At 38.6% G+C, this 23310-nt stretch overlaps 1 protein-coding gene and 1 long non-coding RNA gene across 8 annotated transcripts in view; one reads left to right on the top strand and one right to left on the bottom strand.

Moving 5' to 3' along the window:
• Positions 1–23310, bottom strand: part of MIA2 (MIA SH3 domain ER export factor 2) — a 90703-nt gene that overhangs the window by 58336 nt on the left and 9057 nt on the right. For 3 of the 7 annotated variants that reach the window (XM_021073969.2, XM_021073975.2, XM_021073967.2), the window contains exons 4-9: positions 20103–21330; positions 12634–12852; positions 12427–12527; positions 2820–2939; positions 453–474; positions 276–364 (exon numbers count right to left, since the gene is read on the bottom strand). In XM_021073969.2, coding sequence (XP_020929628.1) covers positions 276–364; positions 453–474; positions 2820–2939; positions 12427–12527; positions 12634–12852; positions 20103–21330 — 1779 coding nt within the window. Of the gene's footprint in view, positions 1–275; positions 365–452; positions 475–2819; positions 2940–7597; positions 7784–9851; positions 9970–12426; positions 12528–12633; positions 12853–20102; positions 21331–23310 lie in introns of those variants that run through there. The other 4 variants (XM_021074016.2, XM_021074030.2, XM_005659909.4 and 1 more) reach the window with 2 other exon arrangements.
• The window catches only part of LOC146406890 (uncharacterized), a 994549-nt gene continuing 980653 nt past the window's right edge, over positions 9415–23310 (top strand). The window contains exon 1 of the long non-coding RNA XR_014817938.1: positions 9415–9501. This is a non-coding gene — a long non-coding RNA (uncharacterized LOC146406890). The remainder of the gene's footprint in view (positions 9502–23310) is intronic.

The following is a 23310-nucleotide window of genomic DNA, read 5'->3' as shown; positions in this document are numbered from 1 at the left end:
TAAAAATGTGAAGGAAAAAAAAAACCTCAACTACACAACATGACAAAAAGGATATCCAAGTGGTCAATAGACATATAAAGAGGTGCCTAACCTCATTAGTCAGGGAAATGAACACTGACTGTAAAATTATTGAGATTAGTAATATGAAAGCAACTGAACTTTCATACTTAGCAAACAAAACATTAATAATCTTGAGCTTACACAGAAGTAACTGTATCAAAAAGTATAAAGCCCTGTGATTCTAGCATAAATTCAACACTTACAAAATGTCTTACCTCCTTTTGAACAAGGCTAAATTTTTCAAGAAGTTTACATTTCTCTTCAATTAGTGCAGAAAGTTCTGCAGCAAGCTTTTTCTCTCGTCCTGAAAAGAGTTAATGTTATCATGTTTATAAATTTATTTATCAACAAAGATGAAATTTAAAATAGAAAAAAAGAAAAAAAAAGCTTACCCACATAAAGTCGGCTTCTAACCTGAAAGAAATTTGTAACAAAAATTACATTAAAACAAATATACATTTAAGCAAATATAATTTATTGAATTCTACTGCCAACTGAAAAACAATAGCTTTCTTATTGGGTTAGCATAAACTTAAGTTAGCCATAAAGCATTCTATCTCCAATGAGAAAAATTCCTCATATTGAAGATTCACATTGTGTATTAGCATATTAAAGCCTCTGAAGTAAGTTTACCTTAAAGATACCTGTTACATTTCATTTAGCCCCCTAATCCTCAAACATATTTGACCCTAAAACAAACTACTTAAGTACATCTCTGCCAGTATTAATCCCAAAATAACAGTTTGAGGAGTTCCTATTGTGGCTCAGTTGGTAACAAACGTGACTAGTAACCATGAGGATATAGGTTTGATCCCTGGCCCTGTGAGCTGTGGTGTAGGTCGCAGATGCTGCTCAGATCCCTCGTTTCTGTAGCTGTGGTGTAGGCCAACAGCTACAGCTCCAATTCAACCCCTAGCCTGGAAACGTCCATATGCCACAAGTGTGGCTCTTAAAAAAAAAAAAGAAAAAAAGACAAAATAACATTCTGAAAAATGTTACCATGGGGTCAGAGATCTGCTGACTAAAGTAAAAAATATATATATACATCTTTTTCTTCTTTAATCTCTCTCTCAAGTAATAAAGAAAAAGTTCCATTTACAAGGGGATCAGGCTTAGGGCTAAGGTAATCTAAGTAGAAAAAACAATGTGGACTTAAATCATCTACAAAAGATATACGGGAATAAAATTAAAATAAATAAGATTTAAAAGTCAAAGCATAGCATAACAGGTATAGAAGAGGAACGATTGGTGAACTCAAACACCAGATTCAGAAACCAAAATTTAACAGTAAAACATAAATGGAGTTCCTGTCGTGACTCAGTGGAAATGAATCTGATTAGTATCCATGAGGATGCAGGTTCAAACCTTGGCCTTGCTCAGTGTGTTAAGGATCAGATGTCACCGTGAGCTGCGGTGCAGGTTGCAGATGCAGCTTGGAACCAGCATGGCTGTGGCTGTGGCTGTGGCACCAGCTACAGCTCTGATTCAACCCCTAGCTGGGAATCTCTATATACTGCAGATGTGGCCCTAAGAAGACAAAAAAAAGTAACAGTAAACCATTAAAAAAAAGGAAAACAAAATTTAAGAGATATTGAAGTCAGAAGTAGAAGAGCTAACATCTTAAATAATACTCCCAAAGAGAAAAAAAATTCCCAGAATTAAAAAAGATAAATAGGGCTCATATTTAAACATTTAAGAGAATTCTAAACAAATATAAAGTCAAACCTAAACATATTATATTGAAATAAGAATATCATATTAAAACCTTCCACAGAGAGAAGATCACTTACAAATGAGTAAGAATCGCACTGACATTACTTTTCAATACGTAACATTAGATGTAAAAAGACAAGGAAATAAGGGTTTTAAAATATTAAAAGGATAAAACTTTGGACCTAGAATACTTATGTCTAACAAATTCCACTCCAGCATGAGGACTTCATTCAAACATCCTCAAGCATTCAAAAGATTTGCTACACAAAGACTGACACTAAAAACAGTCTAGAAAGAAGTATTAAAATAAGAAAAAAAATTAAATCCAGGAGATCTAGCAAAAGATACGTCAATTGAGGGTGATGAGACATCTTAGTAATATTTGTTGTCGCCTTGAGGGATAGAGAAGGGGTGGAGGAGAAAGTAAAAAAACAAAGAAAAGGAAAAGAGAAATATTTTTATAACCCAAATTCTCAATTATACTGATATGAAAAGAGGGTCAGAAAGTCAAAGACACCAAGGGACATGAGCGTATGCTAAATAATGTTCTTGTCTCCTTAGAAGGAAAATTTACTTACGAATATAGAAAGAACTGAAAAGACACATATTAAAAGTATAACAAATTAGGAGTTCCCGTCATGGCAGAGTTGTTAATGAATCCGACTAGGAACCATGAGGTTGCAGGTTCGGTCCCTGGCCTTGCTCAGTGGGTTAAGGATCTGGCGTTGCCGTGAGCTGTGTTGTAGGTTACAGAAACATCTTGGATCCTGAGTTGCTGCGGCTGTGGCGTAGGCGGCAGCTGCAGCTCCAATTCGACCCCTAGCCTGGGAACCTCCATATGCCACGAGTGCAAACCCAAAAAGCGGAAAAAAAAAAAAAAGAATTCCTCTAAATGCATATTCAGTGTCTAGTAGCCACACATTAACATAAGCAGCATGCATAATGATAAACTAACCTACTTCCTTAAAACAAAAGATGTTCCTCACATTACTTGTTCAACATGAAGACAGAACATTCTCTTAGCATATGCAGCATTGTCTACTTACTGATCGAAAACTTCTCCACAAAAACAAGACAACGGCAAAGAGTCCAACAATAGTTGCACATATCACCACTTCCCATGGAAAACCATGGAAATTCATATCTTCAGGCAATGCTGCCACGACCTTCAAGACAAAGAAAATTAATTTCTTAAAAATATATTTTTGATAAAAAGTGTTGATTATGAATTGTGATACACTGAATTTCCATGTCCCCCACAACCCCAAAATTCCTGTGTTGAAACCTAATCCCCAATGTGATGGTATCTGGAAGTAGGGCCTTTTGGAGGTGACTAGGTCATATGAGTAGAGCCCTCATAAATGGGATTAGTGACCTTACAAAAGAAACTCCAAGAAGCTTCTCCCTGGCCTTGCTCAGTGGGTTAAGGCTCCGGTGTTGCTGTGAGCTGTCGTGTAGGTCACAGAGGAGGCTTGGATCCCGAGTTGCTGTGGCTCTGGTGTAGGCCGGCGGCCACAGCTCCGATTCAGTCCCTAGCCTGGGAACCTCCATACGCTGTGGGTGCAGCCCTAAAAAGCAAAAAAAAAAAAAAAAGAGAGAGAGAGAGAGAGAGAAAGAAAGGAAGGAAGAAACTCCAAGAAGCTTCCTTGACACTTTTACCAATGTAAGGCTATAATGAGAAGACTATGAACCAGAAGTGTGCCCTCACCAGATACCAGATCTATGGCACCTTTATCTTGGTATTTCCAGCCTCCAGAACTGTGAGGAAAATGTTTGTTGTTTAAGACACCCAGTTTGTGGTATTTTTGTTATAGCAGCCCCAAGAGACTAAGACACAAACATAAGAACAAGTTTACATATAAACACTAGTAACACCCTTCCCATGAAATGGGCTACCAGACTACCACCAAACAGAAGGTAATGGAGAATATTTTTCTGGCAATTTCAACCACTATCATCAAGTGATAAAGGACAGTAGGATGGTGAATTGCAATGATTTTCAAACTAAAGTTCTATAGGGATCCCTCCGAGCTTCTGAACATGAGGATAAGAGAAGGCCAAAGAAAGAAGCTGAATCAGGTGTTCTTTCCCTGATTCAACCACTTTAGGCTTTCCCCACAGAGTATACTGGTTTCCGAACGGGAAGGAATAAAAAGAAAAAAAAAAAAAAAAAGAATCTGCTGCTTCACAAAAAAAAAAAAGAATCTGCTGCTTCACAAAAAAAAAGTCTGAAAACCACTGATGAAAACTTGGGTTTAGAATTTGAATCCCTCTACCCTACCTCTGTGGCTTCCTTCTCTTATCTGTCATGGGTGCTGTTTGAACATAGAGAACAGGTCAATGAAGGTTAACTTTCTATTGTTCCTTCTCCAAAGACCATGATCCTGTAACCATGGCCTCCCCACATTACTTCCTTGCCTAGCAAGTCTTCAGCACAAAATAGCTTAAGGCTTTTGCAGTTGTTTCTTTGAATTTCATCTTTCTCTGGGTCTGTTATTCATTGTCATCCAGTGGGGTTGTTTTTCCTGTTACCAGGCCCCACATATTACTCAATCACATAAAAAGGAGAAGGGCAAGAGAAAAAAAGATTTTTTAATGAACAACCTCAAATGTGATCAGGTTTGATTCTTTCCAAGAGTCAACCCAAAACCTCTATGGCAAATACTCTCTTTTTGGGCCTTTTCTATCTAGAAAAACATCCTTTAAATGTCCATTCTCTTCTCCAAAATCTTTCTTATAACTCTGATCCATACACAAACTCTTCCAAAATGCTATCTGTAGTTCATTAACATGTATTAAATAAACCTGATTATACCTCTTCGAAAAAAAAAAAAAAAAACCCTTAACCCTGGTCTGGCCTCTGCCTCACCCTACATTACCCCAGTTACCAGCTCATGGAATTGTGACATCACTAGAAACAACCAATGATTTAAAAAAAAAAAAAAATGTATTTCTGCCTCTGACAAAAAGAGGCACTTGACACAATACTGGGAAGAAAAGAAGCTTTCTTACAGCTTACATATTTTCCAACCATCCTAGCTTCAGCTAACTATGTCAAAACATAAAATGCACATCACGGAGTTCCCGTCATGGCGCAGCGGTTAACGAATCCAACTAGGAACCATGAGGTTGCGGGTTCGGTCCCTGGCCTCGCTCAGTGGGTTAAGGATCCAGCGTTGACGTGAGCTGTGGTGTAGGTTGCAGACGCGGCTCGGATCCCGCGTTGCTGTGGCTCTGGTGTAGGCCAGTGGCTACAGCTCCTACAGCTCCAGATTCGACCCCTAGCCTGGGAACCTCCATATGCCGCGGGAGTGGCCCAAAGAAATAGCAAAAAGACCAAAAAAAAAAAAAAAAAAATGCACATCACTTCAAAAATCTAATAATCAATATAACTTCTTTAAAACACTGTAACACTTTAAGAGACAATTCTAAAAGCATCTCTCAAACATGTAATTATCTTTAGTATAGTGATATTTCTTAAATCCAACAGCATTTTATTAGTCCTTCTATTCTAAAAGGAGACGGTAAACTCCAGTTAAAGCCTTGAGCTGATAGAATCTGATGGAATCCACTGGACTGAGCATTAGTAAAGAATCTGAGTCTCAAGAATTCATCTCAAATCCATTGCTCTAGTCTTAATTATGTTGGTTTTCTCATGGAGATCTTCACCCTTCAATTTTAACTATAATATAAAACCTTATCAGAGTTCCTGTTGTGGCTCGGCAGTATCGAACCTGACTAGGACCCATGATGATTCGTGTTTGATCCCTGGCCTCACTCGGTAGGTTAAGGATCTGGCATTGGGGTGAGCTGGTGTAGGTCACAGACGTGGCTCAGATTCCAAGTTGCTGTGACTGTTGCTGCAGGCCAGCAGCTGCAGCTCCAGCTTGGGAACCTCCATATGCTGGGGGTGTGGCCCTAAAAAAAAAAGATTAAGGAGTTCCCGTCGTGGCACAGCGGTTAACGAATCCGACTAGGAACCATGAGGTTGTGGGTTTGGTCCCTGGCCTTGCTCAGTGGGTTAAGGATCCGGCGTTGACGTGAGCTGTGGTGTAGGTTGCAGATGCGGATCCTGCGTTGCTGTGGCTCTGGCGTAGGCTGGTGGCTACAGCTCCGATTCAACCCCTAGCCTGGGAACCTCCATATGCCACGGGAGCGGCCCAAGAAATAGCTAAAAAAAAAAAAAAAAAAAGTCACCGTCCAGAAAGTTAAAATTAAACAGCCTATGGAATGGGAGAAAATATTTGCAAATTATATACCTGATAAGGGCCTATTATCCTGAATATATAAAGAACCCTTATGATTTCAGAAATAAAAAGACAAATAATCCAATTTTTTTAAAAGGACAAAAGAACTAAAAAGATATTTCTCCAAAGAGACACAAATCGTCAATAAGTACATATAAGGCTGCTCAACATCATTAGTCATTAGAGAGCAACAAACAAAACCACAATGAGTTACCACTTTAACACTCGTTAGGGTGGCTACTTGGGAAAAAAAAAAGTGTTGGAGAAGAAGTGGGAAATTAGATCCTCATAAACTGCTGGAGGGGATGTAAAATGGTGCAGCATCTGCGGTAAACAATTAGGCAGTTGCTCACAAAGTTAAACATACAGTAGATATGGCCCAGTAGTTCTACTTCTAGGTATATACCCAAGAGAACTGAAAACATTCATTAGAAAAACTTGTACTTGAGTGTCCACAGCAGCATTCTTCATAATAGTCAAAAAGTGCAACAACCCAAATATCCATTATACTATGAACGAATACTCAAAATGTGGTATATTTAGACAATGAAATATTTTTTTGTACCTATGGTCCAGTATGCACTTCTGTTTCTTCTCTGGGCTATGTTTTTGTCTTCTCTCCCTTAACAGACAGTATGACACCAGTGGGCCAGACTATATCTTGATCCATTTAGGATCTCCATACAACTGTCATCTATATTTCATTTATACACATATAAAATCGCTAGACACATTATGGTTGAATAATGAATACCATGGCAACAGAACGTTTTAATGTATGTAATAAGAAACCAGTAATCCTAACTGCCTCAATACTTGGAGCTGTTGACATTTTTAAACACAAACAGTTTCTTAAAAACGGTTGACATAAATGCCCCTAAATATGTCCACAAAGACACCTGTAAATAAATACTTAGAAATATCCCTGCAACCTGATTACAAATAAAACCTTTAAAGAGGAGGTAATAAGGAAATTGTGAACACTATGAGCTTAATATCGCCATATTTTACATTAACACGACCTTTTACATTAACAAGACACAGAAGGAAGTGAAGAACGATCTCACTTATGGTAAAGCTCTCAAAAGAGCGTTCTTTATTAAAAGAAAACGAAAAATTAGAATCCCAATTCCTGTCCAGGCTTAGGTGTCCTTTCAGGCAACGAGAAGTTTCAGCACTAAAAGAAACTCATTTCAGAGGATCAGTCCTTAAGTTTCTCACTGTCGGTGAAACCACGTGTCACTGACCTCTCTTCAAAATAACATGACGGAAAAGCTAATTCATTTTAGAAATCAAGAAGCATACCTTTGTAAAGTCCTGTTAAGCAAGTACTCTCTTCACCTCCCTGATCTCTAGGTCCCCTCCCACCGGACACACACACACACACACACACACCCAAAAGTCCTAAGAACCTGGCAACTACCACGGATAGAGGCTGGACCCAGCTGCAGTGAGAATTGGCTTCAGGACCTCTGACCACTGCCGCTCAGACACCGAAGTCAAAAGTCTGCTGCTTCCTTCCCGGGGCAGCTCCCGCGTCCCCTGGGCCAAGTTACCCACACCGCGCCTGGACTCACCCCGCGGAGCTTTTCCAGGACCAGCCCCAAGTACGGCTGAGGGGCAGTCCCGGGCCTCTCCATGGCGCCAACGCTGCCTCGACCGTAGGGCCCGTCGCCAGGCCCTAGCCGAGACACAACAAGCGGCAGAGAACACGCAGCGTTCGGTCCGGAACCCAAACCCGCACCGGGCAACCAGAACAGACCACTGCGAAGCCGGCTGCGGGGGTGCTGGAGGTGAACGGCGGCGACAAGCCTCGAGGGTCCAGGCTGCCCACCCGGGAAGCTTCGGCCCCTAGGTTACGCTTTACTTTCTGAAGATCTGAAGGGCCAAGCCCGCCCGCAAGAGTCTACGACCTACACTCTCCTCGCCGCCCTACCCCTCGGTTTGGTTTCGGCCAGGCCGCGGCGGGGAGGCGGGGTCGCGGGGACGCGGTAAATCTCCCCTCCTGCTTCGCGCGAGGTTCGTAGACGTGTCCAGGTCGTTCTCTCTTAAAGGGGCCGGCACTCTACCTAAGGAAGCTACCCAGCCTGTGAAATCTAGGGGCTCGAGGCTAAGAATGAGTTTAAGCTTCGGGCCATGCGCTGGATGTGGGCCGCACGGCCCGGAACACCAGGCCCAGGAGTCGCAGCTTCGGGTGGCGGCGGCGAGGCTTCTCCTGGAGGCCCGTCGGCGTAGCCCCCAGGAATGAGCGGGACGCGCCCCCTCGGCCTAGGGGCCGGCGCTTGGCCAAGCCACAACCCCCAGCGCTTTCCGCTCCCAACCCCGCAAGAGCCTACTATCCGCCTCCCACCGAAGCCTTGACAGCGTCGTACCCCGGGGGAGCCCGCCGGCCCAGGGAAACCGGCCGCTGCCTTCATTCCAGTCAAAATGTGGCTTGCAGGGCCCACGCCTGTGCGTCCTGCCAACCGTGTCCGGACTTTGGACAGGAAGGCGTCTCGGGTCAGCTGTGGTCTGGGCAAAGTTTAATCTCTCCCACGCAAGAGAACACCGATCTTGCCTCCTCTGCCCAGCACAGGGCTCCGAGGGGATTACTCACTTTTACCTGAGCTACCTGGCAATACTCAAACTTGGTGAGCGCCTAGTTACCCAAACAGCAAACCAGTGTGGACCTAAACTGGGCGCACGCTTTTCTCCTCTGGGAAGAGGAGCTAAAAATAGCACTTTGCGCTCTATATTTAGGATCCTATTTAGGTCTGTTGAGTAAAATACCCAGGGCTGGATCTGTTCTTGGGGATGGGTTTTAGCTCATACAGGTGTAAAGGATCTAACTGAAGTCTTCAAAGAAGCAACTCAAAAAGGAACAGGTACTTCTAAACAAAATCACCAGAGAGAACTCAGTAGTTGAACAAAACCTTAGTTCCTTAGGAAATTTTCCTAATATTAAGCTCTAGCAGCAACAGAACTATTTTGCCAAAAAGAATCCACAAATGGCACAAGTTCACAGCAAGTGATTTTCAGGACCAAAATATGGCCTAATTTTTTGGAACTCAAAGTGCTGTCTCTTATTGGCCACATCAGCCTACGGAGTTTGAGGAACTATCAGTATCAAAAAGTACTAGAAATTGCTTAATGAGTCTCCATTTTTTAAGGTATTACATAACCTTTATGTGTGTTGGACACCATATACTGAAGTTAAACTATGTGAATAGCTTATTAAAATCAAAACAGAAGCATAACCAAAACTTTAGGATTCAAATAACCTTGGAATAATGTATGCCTCAGTTAGAACACTGTATTACTGAATGAAAATTTTTATAAGTCTGAACATTATCAGGAAGCTTCAGAATCGTTTTCAGCATCAGAACTTATTTACAACCTAAAATATTTATGTATTCTTTTTTTTTCTTTTTGCTTTTTAGGGTCACAGGTGAGGCATATGGAAACTCCCAGGCTAGGGGTAGAATCAGAGCTACAGCTGCCAGCCTACACCATAGCTTACGTCATTCCCACTGAGCAAGGCCAGGGAATGAACCCCCATTCTCATGGATATTGGTCAGGTTCATTACTGCCAAGCCACAATGGGAACTCCTAAAACATTTTTTTAAAAATCCCTTTGCCCTCTGTAAGGTAGCCTATGCCCTTTTCTAATTTTTCAATGATTACCATCCCAAATATTAAACACATAAAAGAACATAGATCAGGGACAAAAGAATAACTGTAATTTAAAAGAAAAATCTACACGTTCCCCCCATAGCAAAAGCAGTAAAACTTAAATTCAATGCCAGATTCAAGTCTAATTTCTGCACACTTAATAGTCATATAGAAACTTACCTCTTCCTCTAGATCTTTTAATTCCATTTTTTCAAAAAGTTCATGTTAAAATATCCTAACATGTAAATAAAGTTCTACTAAGCACCTCATATCCTTGAAAAGGATTTCAGATTCTAATACATCCTGCAGTCTTCTGTTTCCACACATCTGTGATCCTGTTTTGACACTTGTGTGGTAAAGGGGTGCTATAGGTGGAGTTGTGACTACCAACCCATAATCCAATTTCATGGACATAACCGCTGATTAAATTTTTTCTTAGGAGTCCCTTCGTGGCTCAGTGGTTAAGGAACCTCACTAGGATCCATGAGGTTGCAGATTTGATCCCTGGCCTCGCTCAGTGTGTTAAGGATCTGGGTTGCCCTGAGCCGTGGTGTGTAGGTCACAGATGCGGCTCAGATCTGTCATTGCTGTGGCTGTGGCATAGGCCCACAGCTATCTCTCCGATTAGACCCCTAGCCTGGGAACCTCCATGTGCCACGAGTGTGGCCCTAAAAAGACAATAAATAAATAAATTTTTCTTAAATATCATCATGCATAGGACTACCGTCTTAAAATCTACAACTAAAAAGATAAATCCTGAATTAGATAACTGATAAAAATAAAGTTGAATGTTTTATTCCATATTATATTCATATAGAGTATATGATTTTTACCATCTAAAAGACAAAGTTTGTTCTTAAGTAGACATGGGATTTTGCTGACTTATGTATGCCTGCTTTAAAGAAAATGGAGAACAAGTGCTATTACTGTTTGTGACAGCTACTAGAAAGCACATAAGAACACTGGAAACATGCTAACCAGTAAACCTTGTCCACAACCTAGAAACTAATTTCCCTTTTGAAGGGCCCTGTTGCTAAACTGTAAATACTAGTTACTCCCATTTAATTAAACAGGCAATGTCACCGGCTATAAAATCTAGTCCTTTGAAAGTCAAACATGCTGAGCCACAGCTTCATTCTCTGTACTAGTGACGTAAGAGGTGTTTTCAGAACATATCAAATCAAGAATTACCTGTTGAACAAGAGTGCCATTGTTTATTCCACATATAACTGAAGCATTCTACTTAAGTTTGTTAGAACTTAAATAGCCATCTCAATTATAAAATAAAGTAGGTAAAAAGTGACATTGATTCCTATTAAACAATTCAAAAAAAATTTTGTATATAAAATCTAACTGAAATTATTAGCAAATAGAAACAATTACCTGAAACATTTAGTCAAGAAGAAAAGGAAACTCTTTCACCCAAATTTAACTGGAAAATTGCTCAAATTTTCCATTTACAACAATTACTATGGATGCTTAATAGACACACTAAGATTGTTAGAATTCCTGATCTGGCAGAAACTCTTCAGAACATCTAGTCCAAATATTATGAACTTTGAGCACTGTAGAGGCCAAACAGCTAAAAATGCATGCATTATTCAGCTTGAATTTACTTGTTGCCACAAAATAAGAAATCAGAAATCCAGATTTTTATATGAACTCACCTTTTAAATATAAACAACGTATTCATGATTTTTTAAACAATACTCAAATGGGTTTTCACCAGCAATCTCTCATCTAATCTTAGCTATGGATATTAGAGTTTTAAACTTGAAACTCTCCCAGAGAATAAGTGACTTGCCAAGGTCACAAGATAATTAACAAATTTAGGATTTTTTTTTTTTTTTTTTTTTTTTTTGGCTATTCCTGTGGCATACAGACATTCCAAGGTCAAGTACTAAACCAGGGCCACAGCAGCTACCTGAGCCACTGAAGTGACAATCTTTAACTTGCTGCACCACAATAGAACCCTTTTGAGATTTTTATAATTTAAATTCAACATTTTTATGTCTTAAATTTCTTAAAATTCAACAGTGCCCCATCATTTTTTATCTGTAAATCAATAGATTATTCCATTTTATTTCTGAGTGGTAATGCACTGCATAAGTATATTTTAGTTTGCTTATATGTTCACCTTTGATGGAGCACCCAGAGTGTTTCCTGTATTTGTTATGAATAAAGCTGCTGTAGACATTCCTATTAAAAATACCAAAAAAACAAAAAACAGCAACTCCTGGGTACCTCTCCGTGGGTCTCCCTAATAGGCCCTGAGCAAGGGCCAAGTTGTCCAGTCACCTCATTTGTCCAAGTTCTAAAGCCAGGTCAGAACCAAGCTTAAACTTGGTTTAGTTGTGACTTGGTTAAGCTTTTGCAAGATTCTCACATTACAACATTTTGAGGTCACAGCTGTCATTCAAGTGCTAATAATTTGCTTACGATTAATTTTTAGTTCATATTACTTCCAGCTTAACTCTTAGTATAATTTTTCCTGATTTGAAAAAAAGGAAAAAAAGTCCATTGCTCAATATCAGCAAAGCTTAATGAAGGTTTTAAAAAAATTCTTAACATTCATGCAACAAAACATTCATGTAAGGAGAAAGCATATATGTAAAATTTTATGTGAAGAGTAAAATTATGTAACATTTGCATAGGGAGGATTCACTATTATGTTTAGTAAAACATAATTTTCAGCTGCTCCTATCTTAAGTAAAATAAGTAAAATTATTGAAAACAATTTAAAATATCAACTTACCCTTCCTGTAAGAATTACAATTGGTGAAAACGCAGGATTCAGGAAATCGAAAACATCAATTTGAAATAAATATTTCAGAATCTGACCCACAGAAGCATCTTCTGTCAATTTATAAATAAAAATATGTTAACACTTGATATGATGTAACTTTTGCATCTAATTTCTTCCTCAATTGCTGCATTAAAGAACAAATAACCTGTTTCTTACCTTTTTGATCAAGGTAATTTTGAGAAGACAAAGAGTAATCAGTTGAAAAGATCTGACTATTTGGCAGGGTATTTTCCACAGATGTGTCTATCTCCACCATGGTAGACCTTTCAGTATCTAGGGATGTTTTTGAGTTTTCATCATTATTTTCAGAAGAAAGAGTTTTGAAATGTACTTCTTCATGAATTATCATAGGTAACTCTATTTTAGAGTTCATATCTGCAAATAAAAATAAAGAGAAACTTTGGGGGTTTTGTTTTATTTTGTTTTGCTTTTTAATTTTATGGCCACACCCACAGCATATGGAACTTCTGGGCCAGGGATTGAATATGAGCTGCAGCTGTGGCAACACTGGATCCTTTAACCTACTGCATGGGGCCAGGGATTGAACCCATGTCTCTGCAGAGACCGGAGCTGCTGCTGTCGGATCCTTAACCCACTGCACCATAGCATGAACTCCTGGGGACTTTTTTAACACTTGCTTTGTTGTGAACTTCCTGGGTTTTTTTGGGGTTTTTTTGTTTGTTTGTTTGTTTTTTCTAGGCAGGTCACTCTTTGAAACTCAGTGGGCATTATGATACTTCATTATGGAAATAATTTATTAAAACATAAATGTGTGGCCTGCTAATGTAATACATGACCACACATTTACTGGCTTAAACAATACAAATATATTCTCTTAGAGTTCTTGCCTCCCTATGTAAATCAGAAATACTAAAACCAAGGTGTTGGCAGGGCTGTGTTCCTTCTGTAAGTTTTAGAGGAGAATCCATTTCCTTGCCTTTTCTAATTTCTGGAAACCACCTGCACCCCTTGACCCATGGCCCTGTGTATATGAAGATATATATACATGCACATATTAATAACTCTCATTTAAAAATACTAACTTTCCCCAAAATTAAAAAAAAAGTTGAAATGTGTCATAATTTTCCATGTTTGTAATATTCATCATAAATTTATGTTCATGCTATGCCAAATAGCCATCAATTTAAGATAATTCAATTTTCAAATATAGTTTAAATTGATTGCTTAAATGAAGGAACTAATCAAACAGGATTTTTTAAAGTTCAGACTAGTCCTAGCCTGAAGTATAGTATTCAAGTAAATTGAGGGATTTACTTCTCAGTTATTTTTCAAGAAAAGGGTAGAAAAAATCAGTGCAGTCCTAAAAAACAATATTATAGTCCTAACTGATTTATTCAATGTCTTTGTTTTTAGAGTTATGAATTTAACACACCACTTTGAGGCTGTCACTTATTTAGCACTGTTTAAAAGATTAAAGTCCCAACTGAGCAAACACAAATCTGTAATTTAATAATGCCACCTGTGGACATAAAGTTAAAAAAACTGAGGAGTTTGAATACAATAGGACTATTATAAATACAGGACTCAAATATTGACCAACAATGATGTTCAATGGCATTAGGGGGAAAAGGCTTATTCAGCAATTAGTTATACCAAATTCACATCTGACTAAATTGATTCTTTAAAATACTGATTTATACTGTATTTGAAATAATATATGTTAAGAAAAATGAAAATTTCCTATAGTATTTGCATATTTAATTTTACTTTTGAGGTACTTTTTTCACATTTCTTAAATGTAAGCTTTAAGATTTACATTAGGGAGTTCCCATTGTGGCTCAGAAGTAATGAACCTGACTAGTATCCATGAGGACGCAGGTTCGATCCCTAGCCTCACTCAGTAAGTTAAGGCTCTGGTGTTGCCGTGAGCTGTAGTGTAGGTTGCAGACATGGCTCAGATCTGGTGTTGCTGTGTCTGTGACCAGTGGCTACAGCTCCAATCCGACCTCTTGGCTGAGAACCTCCAGGTGCTGTGGGTGCAGCCCTAAAAAGACTAAAATAAAATAAAATAAAATAAAATAAAACAACACATACAGCTCAATATCAAAAAAATAAACAATGCAGTCAAAAGAATAGGCAAGGAGTTCCTGTCGTGGCTCAGCAGTAACAAACCTAATTAGTATCCATGAGGATGCAGTTCGATCCCTGGCCTTGCTCAGTGGGTTAAGTCTGGCATTCCCATGAACTGTGGTGTAGGTCACAGACATGGCTCAGACCCCACATTGCTGTGGCTGTGGTGTAGGCTGGCAGCTACAGCTCTGATTCAACCCCTAGCCTGGGAACTTATATATGCCACAGATATGGCCCTAAAAAGACCAAAAGGGGTGGGGGCAGAAGACCTAAGGAGACATTTCTCCAAAAAAGACATCCAGATGGCCAAGAGGCACATGAAAAGATGTTCAATATCACTAAATTACTAGAGAAATGCAAATCAAAACCAAAATGAGATGTCACTTGACATCAGTCACAATCACCATCAATAAAAAGCTACAAAGAAGAAATGCTGGAAAAAGGTGTGGAGAAAAGGGAACACTCCTACACTTTTGGTAGGAATGTAAATTGGTGTAGCCACTAAGGAGAACAGTATGGACTTTCCCTAAAAATACAACTTACATATGATCCAGCAATACAACTCCTGAGCATATGTCCAGAAAAGATGAAAACTCTAATTTGAAAAGATATATGCACTCCAGTGTTCACAGCAGGACTATTTACAATAGCCAGGACATGGAAGCAAACTAAATGTCTATCAACAGATGAATGGACGAAGAAAATGGACTATTCAGCCACAAAAAAATAATGAAATAATGCCATTTACAGTAACATGGATGAACCTAGAGATTATCATACTAGGTGAAGAAAGTCAGACAGAGAAAGACAAATATGACATCACTTATATGTGGAATCTTAAAAAAAAAAGTTAACATATTTACAAAAAACTGAAATAGACTCACAGACATAGAAAACAAACCTGTGGTTACCAAGGGGAAAGAAGGAGGAGGGATAAATTAGGAATTGGTAATTAACAGATATACCCTACTGAATATAAAATAGATGAACAACAAGGACCTATTATATAGCACAGGCAACGACATTCAATATCTTATAGTAACCATACTGGAAAAGAATCTGAAAAAGATTTTATATATATATAAATATATATGTATATATATATAACTGAATCACTTTTCTGTACACCTGAAACATTGTCAATCAACTATACATCAATAAAAAAAACTTACATTAGATCCAGACATGACTTTCTTACAATTGTTAATAAATTAATAAAGAGAATTTTAAGTCAAAGAAAATAATAATTTTTTCATGTTTAACTGACTTGAATATTTATTTATTTATTGTCTTTTTAGAGCTGCACCTGCAGCATATGGAGTTTCCTAGGCTAGGGGTTGAATCCGAGCTGTAGCTGCCAGCCTATATCATAGCCACAGCAACACAGGATCCGAGCTGCATCTGTGACCTATACCACAGCTCACAGCAACGCCAGATCCTTAACCCACTGAGCAAGGCCAAGGACGAACCTGCGTCCTCATGGATACTAGTCAGGTTCATTAACCGCTGAGCCGCAACAGGAACTCTGAGGAATCATGATTTAAATAAACTCAGTTGGAGTTCTTTTTTAAAGTTACTGATATTATAGTATAAATAATTATTCCCGAATTTATCTATTTTATAAATTCTTATATAAGCATTTAAATTTTTTGTAAATGTGGTTATTTCAAGTCTCAACTTTTCACAAATATGTATTTAAGATCAATGATTCAGAGTTCTCTTGTGGCACAGAGGATTAAGGATACAGCACTGTCACTGCAGCACTTTAGTTGCACAGGTTCAGTTCTCAGCCTGGGAAATTCCACATGTTGCAGCCTCAGCTCAAAAAAATAAATTAATTAATTAAAAATTTTTTAAAAATTCATTTTTCTTCTTAATTCTTTCTAATTAAGTCAAGTTTTCATTTTTTATTCCCTAGAAGAAATTATCTTTGCTATTTCTCCAATATCCAGAAAATAGTCTGTGGCTTTATCTGAATCCCTCTTTTAGTATTCTTTTTTAAAAACAAACTTTGCATGATCCTAGCTTGCTTTTCATTTAATTAACATTGAAATGTTTTGAGAGTGCTGAAACCTAACCACTGGAGCATCACAGATGAAGTGTTTTGAAATAATCCACTTTGTTTCTATAGTAAGACATATCTTTTTTCTGAAACTTAAAGGAATTTCTGAATATTTTTATAAAAGTCCCTCAAAACTAGTTATAATGCGGGAGTTCCCATTACGGCGCAGCAGAAATGAACCCGACTAGTATCCATGAGGATGTGGGTTTGATCCCTGGCCTTGCTCAGTGGGTCAAGGATCTGGTGTTGCCGTGAAACATGGTGTAGGTCACAGAAGCAGCTTAGATCCCATGTTGCTGTGGCTATGACATAGACTGGCAGCTGCAGCTCCAATTCGACCCCTAGCCTGGGAACTTCCATATGACACAGATATGGCCCTAAAAAGACCAAAAACAAAAAACGAAAAACACAAAAAAGCCTAGTTATAATGCATAAATGCCCTGTTCTCATTTAAGTATTCACCAAGTTATTCATATTTAGAAATTCTCCTGACATCATTATATGAAATGATAAATTCTACTAAAATGATGTGCAGAATTCTCTGAAATTTCTATAAATAAGCTCTAAAATATTTGTATATATTTACATTTTGAATCTTCTGTATTTCTGAGATTGTTTTGCTTTAGTCTCTATTCCTCTTTCTACTCTTATTTGTGTTTTCACAAATATTCCTTTAGGATCTAACAAGTTTAGAACAAAATAATTTACTCTAGCCTTTGAAAATCTAGGTCTCTAGTGTTTTCAGTCATGAAAATCATCACACCTACACCTTTTTTAATTAGAAAAAGGTCAGAATCTAAGGACTATATTCTGGTTGAGGATGTTGATCAAGTAAAGAACTCACACTATTTAGAATATTAAGAAATAACATATATAGTTTTTCTGGAAATTCAAGAATATCAACTAGGTCTAATAAAATGTGTTCCCTTCTGAGTTTGCAACAATGTTGATCTCTTTGCAAAAGGTTTTCTATCATTCTGGATTTCAATTGTTTCTGTATTATTAGCCAATATTTGCTGAGTTTCTAATCTGTCCATCATGGAGACATCAGGATGAGATGTGGAAAGTCATGTTATATAATTCTTTAAAGTATAATCCACATGTTTTTAAACATAGGAGTTACTAGATACCTTGGCATCTAGATACTCTGCTCTCCTCCGTTGCCCTCTGTTGAGCTCCCAGAATTGAGAAAGTTGCAAATTTTTACACTGTTTCTGCTTGAGTTTCTTTATTATCTTGCACACTTAAAGAAAACCCTTGTTATCATAGTTCTTCTTGGAAAACAGAGAAGGGCTATAGACCTAGAATTAAATATCATTTAGGAATCAAGACTATTTTGAATTATTGAAGTATTCCTTAACTTAGGTTTCTAAGAACACTATTCAAATATAACTATAATAGGATGGTGTAAATGAGCTAAAAAGTGAGGGCAAATAAACAAAAACCTTCACCTACCAGAACATGAAGTCAATGGACATCATCTAAAAAGGTTAGTCAAAGCACAACAATATAAATATTTTATTTGGAAGATAGAGACAAATACCAAAATAAATTTTGTCTTAAAAAAAGAAATTATTGTCCCTGGGCCTGAGGTGTAAATAGACATGGACAGAAGGAACTGAAATTGCTTTTGTTAAAAAAAAAAAAAACCTGGAGTTCCCATTGTGGCTCAGTGGGTTAAGAATCTGACTAGTCAGAATGGCCATCATTAATAAATCCACAAATAACAAGTGCTGGAGGGGCTGTGGAGAAAAGGGAAACCTCCTGCACTGCTGGTGGGAATGTAAACTGGTACAGCCACTATGGAGAACAGTTTGCAGATACCTTAGAAATCTATACATAGAACTTCCATATGACCCCGCAATCCCACTCTTGGGCATCTATCCGGACAAAGCTCTACTTAAAAGAGACACATGCACCCGCATATTCATTGCAGCACTATTCACAATAGCCAGGACATGGAAACAACCCAAATGTCCATCGACAGAGGATTGGATTCGGAAGAGGTGGTATATATACACAATGGAATACTACTCAGCCATAAAAAAGGATGACATGATGCCATTTGCAGCAACATGGATGGAACTAGAGAATCTCATCCTGAGTGAAATGAGCCAGAAAGACAAAGACAAATAACATAGGATATCACTTATAACTGGAATCTAGTATCCAGCACAAATGAACATCTCCTCAGAAAAGAAAATCATGGACTTGGAGAAAAGACTTGTGGTTGCCTGATGGGAGGGGGAGGGAGTGGGAGGGATCGGGAGCTTGGGCTTATCAGACACAACTTAGAATAGATTCACAAGGAGATCCTGCTGAATAGCATTGAGAACTTTGTCTAGGAGTTCCTGTCGTGGCGCAGTGGTTAACGAATCCGACTAGGAACCATGAGGTTGCGGGTTCGGTCCCTGCCCTTGCTCAGTGGGTTAACGATCCGGCGTTGCCTGAGCTGTGGTGTAGGTCGCAGACGCGGCTCGGATCCTGCGTTGCTGTGGCTCTGGCGTAGGCCGGTGGCTAAGCTCCGATTCGACCCCTAGCCTGAGAACCTCCATATGCTGTGGGAGCAGCCCAAGAAATAGCTAAAAAGACAAAAAATTAAAAAAAAGAAAAAGAAAAAGAACTTTGTCTAGATACTCATGTTGCAACAGAACAAAGGGTGGGGGAAAAAATGTAATTGTAATGTATACATGTAAGGATAACCCGGCCCCCTTGCTGTACAGTGGGAAAATAAAAAAATTTTTTAAAAAATTTGGATAGGATATTATACAACCATTAAAATAGAGCTTGCAAATTTTAAAAATATGAAAATCATATTGTGTAATAAATGCTGTCAGGAATTGTTAAAAAAAAAAAAAAAAGAATCTGACTAGTATCCATGAAGATGTGGATTCGGTCCCTGGCCTCATTCAGTGGGTTAGAAATCCAGCATCGCCGTGAGCTTAGTGTAGGTTGCAAATGTGACTCACATTCGACCCCTAGCCTGGGAACTTCCAAATGCCCTAAAAATTAAAAATAATTTTTAAAAAGCCTAGCATTATTTATATTTTTAACCTGTTTACATATAATACTTTGATAAAAATGTATCTCCTTGAAACATCAACATATATCCAATCATTCTTTGACCCTTGGGATTTTATTTTATAATATTAGTATCGAAGTTCTACAGTAAACCAGAAATTGATAAAAGGGTGGTTGATAAGGTTGTTGCTGATTATTGAGTATGTTTAGAATGGATTTCTGGACTTTTTCTTGTGATTTGCATGTTTAAAAATAAATTATGTTTAAAGAATAAATTCTATTATAGATTTTTTGAAGGACTGATCCATGGCATGCAGAAATTCCCAGGCCAGGGATCAAACCTGCACCGTAGCAGTTACCTCAGTAACCAGAGCCACAGCAGTGACAACACCAAATCTTTAACTTGTTGAGCCACTAGGGAACTCTTATTATAGATATTTTTTTTACTAACCTGACTGACTGTATCTGCTTTCCAATGTCATATCTTCCGTATTATCTGTGGGGTAGTTTTCAAGTGAAAATTCTTCTGTTTCATCATTTTCACCTACATTATTTTCATCCAGTGTCTTTTTGGGAAATGGCAATTCTGTTTCCTTTGGAATGTTCTTGAAGTTCCAAGAGTTCTCAAAATTACCCAAGAACTTTTTAAAATATGGTAAAGTATCAGAATCATCTGTTTTCTCTAGGGCTCCTTCCTTGCCTATTTGACTTTCAGTTTCCACGATTTTCATTATTTTGAGTTCTTGTTCCTCACCAGGGTCAAATTCACTTGTTGGAGGAGGTCCGTGTTTATCTTCCCCACCTGATTCTTCATTTTTTCCATCATCTGATATAATTTTGTCTTCATTAGCATATGCAATGCCTAGCATAGCAAAACCAAACTCAAACCACCTTGGCTTGAGAATTGAGCTATCATTAGTGAGTGTGTCTTCTTTTTCTGTTAATGTTTCTGTACATGGAACTGTGGATTCTTCCTCAGAGGATATGGAATTAGGAACATCTTGTAATGGTGGATTGCTTTCTTTGGACAATAATTCAAGTCCTGTATCCTCACCTCTGAAACCAAAATAACTTGTAAATCTACCACCAAACCAACCAGTGTCTTGAGGATAGTGCTCTGACTCAGACACTAGTTCAGACTGTTTTGTTGGCATTGAATCAACCTCTGATTCAGGTTCTTGCTTATGTTCTGTTTGGGGTTCATCATTGTTTAATTTCTCTGGGTCATTCTCATCTTCCACTGCTATTTTTCTACTTAGGAGTGAGCTTTCTTGTAGAGGTTCAATAACTGATTCAAAAGTCTCCCCTTCAGCTTGGTCCTTTCTGAATCCAAACCACCCTTTCACTTCAGGCACGGCTGATGATGGTGGGACATGATCCACTTCAGGAAGAGGATGCTCTTCCACACTTCTAACTTCTGCTGCTTCCCAGTCTTTGGACTCACTCGTACTTCTGATAGCTTCAGGAGCCTCTGATGCTGGAAATTGGTCTTCGAACAAAGTACCTTCAGAAGTTGAAAAAAAGCCGGGTTCTATCTGAAAATCACTTTCATATACATTAGATTTGGGGTCTTCATCTTCTTCATATAGATATATATTATCACTGTGATCTATGTTTAACTCAATATCTTCATTCTCAAATGTGTAGCTTATTCCAAGAAGACAGAAAAAGTCAGATTCCTAAAGGAGGAAAAGATATTATGATTGACATTAATATACCAAAACTCCTTGTTTCTCCTTAAATCATTTAAAATAGATGAGTATGACTTTCCCAAGGCCATACAACTGGCTTGACAAAAGAGCAAAAACTAAAATCATATCTCCTAACCTCACTCATATCATAACTGACTTCTCAGAGTTAATGGTATAAACCTAAATGAAAGTCCTCCTGCATTAGCATTTATTTGTTATCAAATAGTTGAAGAACTTGAGAAGCAGAGACAACCAAGGCTTTGAGTATATTCTGCAAATAAACTCAAACAGAAAGGTGTACATGTCTGTAAAATCTTACTCCTTGTAGGAGTACAATGACTGGACACATGCAGCTGTGCAGTGGTTTCCAAGAGGGGAATTTCATAGTACGTAGTCACAGCTCAGACTAACCAGAGTCTCTAAAGCATGAAGGCCTGTTTAGAAGCTGCACTGAAACGCTTGGACTTCTTTTAGTGAGATATCACCTGCAGCCAATGGAGGCAGGGATCCCCTTGCTCATCTCACAGAACAACCATATCATCAAAAAGAAAAATGGTGAAGCTATTTTTTAAAATCTGGATGTATGAAATGGTGATATGCACTACTCTTTGGATATCACCATTATGAAATGAGAATAACACTCAGAATTAAAAAAATAAACTTCAGAATTGCAATTTTATAGTATGTTTATGACACTGCAAAATCACTATGGATGATTAATAACAGATTCTGGTGGAGTTCCCACTGTGGTGCAGAGAGTTAAGGGCCTGGTGTTGCTGCAGCTGTGGTGTAGGTCTCCGCTGCAGGTTGGATTCAATCCCTGGCTCTGGAACTTCCATATGCTGCAAGTGTGGCTGAAAAATAAAATAAAATAAAATAATTTAAAAAAAACAGACTCTGGAGCCAAACACTCTGAGTTCAAATCCTGATCCTGCTATTTACTAGCTCTGTAACCCTGGGTGAATTAAATGACCATTCTATGCCCCAATCTCACATATCTAAAATGAGAAGAATAACAGTACCCACTTCACATGGGTGTTGTGAGAATTAAATGAATCAAATACTTGAAATAGCATCTGTCTGTAGTAAATACTAGCCTAACCTAGCCCAGGGTTAACTACCTCAGATGAGCCAGTAATGTAAGGATGAAAAAGCCCAACATTTTGCCTCTATTTAGGATAACTCTGAAAGGCCATCCCAGCTTAAAAGCTTCAAAGTTCCTATGGACTCACTGGAAACCTTTGTTGCAAATTCCACACAGTTCAATTTCTTTTCTTTCTTTCTTTTTTTTTTTTTTTTTTTTTTGGCTTTTTAGGACCACACCCACAGCATATGGAGGTTCCCAGGCTAGGGGTTGTATCAGAGCTACGACTGCCAGCCACAGCCACAGCCACAACGCCAGATCCGAGCAGTGTCTGCAGCCTACACCGCAGTTCATGACAATGCCAGATCCCTAACCCACTGAGGCAGAAATCAAACCTGAAAACCTCATAGTTACTAGATGGATTCATTTCTGCTCCCCACAACAGAAACTCCCACACAGTTCAATTTCACTGTCTGCCCAACCCTGCTTTTGCTTTTGTTCCCTCAGAAGTGTTACTCCCAAGAGTACTCCCCAGTAAACTTCTTAGATGCAAAGATCCATCTCAGAGTCTATCTCCCAGGGAAGCTGACCTAAGAATCTGGGCCTTCTGGAGTTCCCGTCGTGGCGCAGTGGTTAATGAATCCAACTAGGAACCATGAGGTTTTGGGTTTGATCCCTGGCCTTGCTCAGTGAGTTAAGGATCTGGCATTGCCGTGAGCTGTGGTGTAGGTTGCAGACGCGGCTCGGATCCTGAGTTGCTGTGGCTGTGGTGTAGGCCGGTGGCTACAGCTCCAATTGGACCCCTGGCCTGAGAACTGCCATATGCCGCGGGAGCGGCCCTAGTAAAGGCAAAAAGACAAAAAAAAAAAAAAAAAAAAGCATCT

This window comes from Sus scrofa, chromosome 1 (genome assembly GCF_054392235.1).
Source record: "Sus scrofa isolate SSC_HxYL_T2T_F1_AM1 chromosome 1, Sscrofa_HxYL_maternal_Yorkshire_Landrace_v2.0, whole genome shotgun sequence".
In the NCBI taxonomy this organism is placed as follows: Eukaryota; Metazoa; Chordata; class Mammalia; order Artiodactyla; family Suidae; genus Sus; species Sus scrofa.
This window is presented reverse-complemented; position numbering and strand designations above follow the sequence as displayed.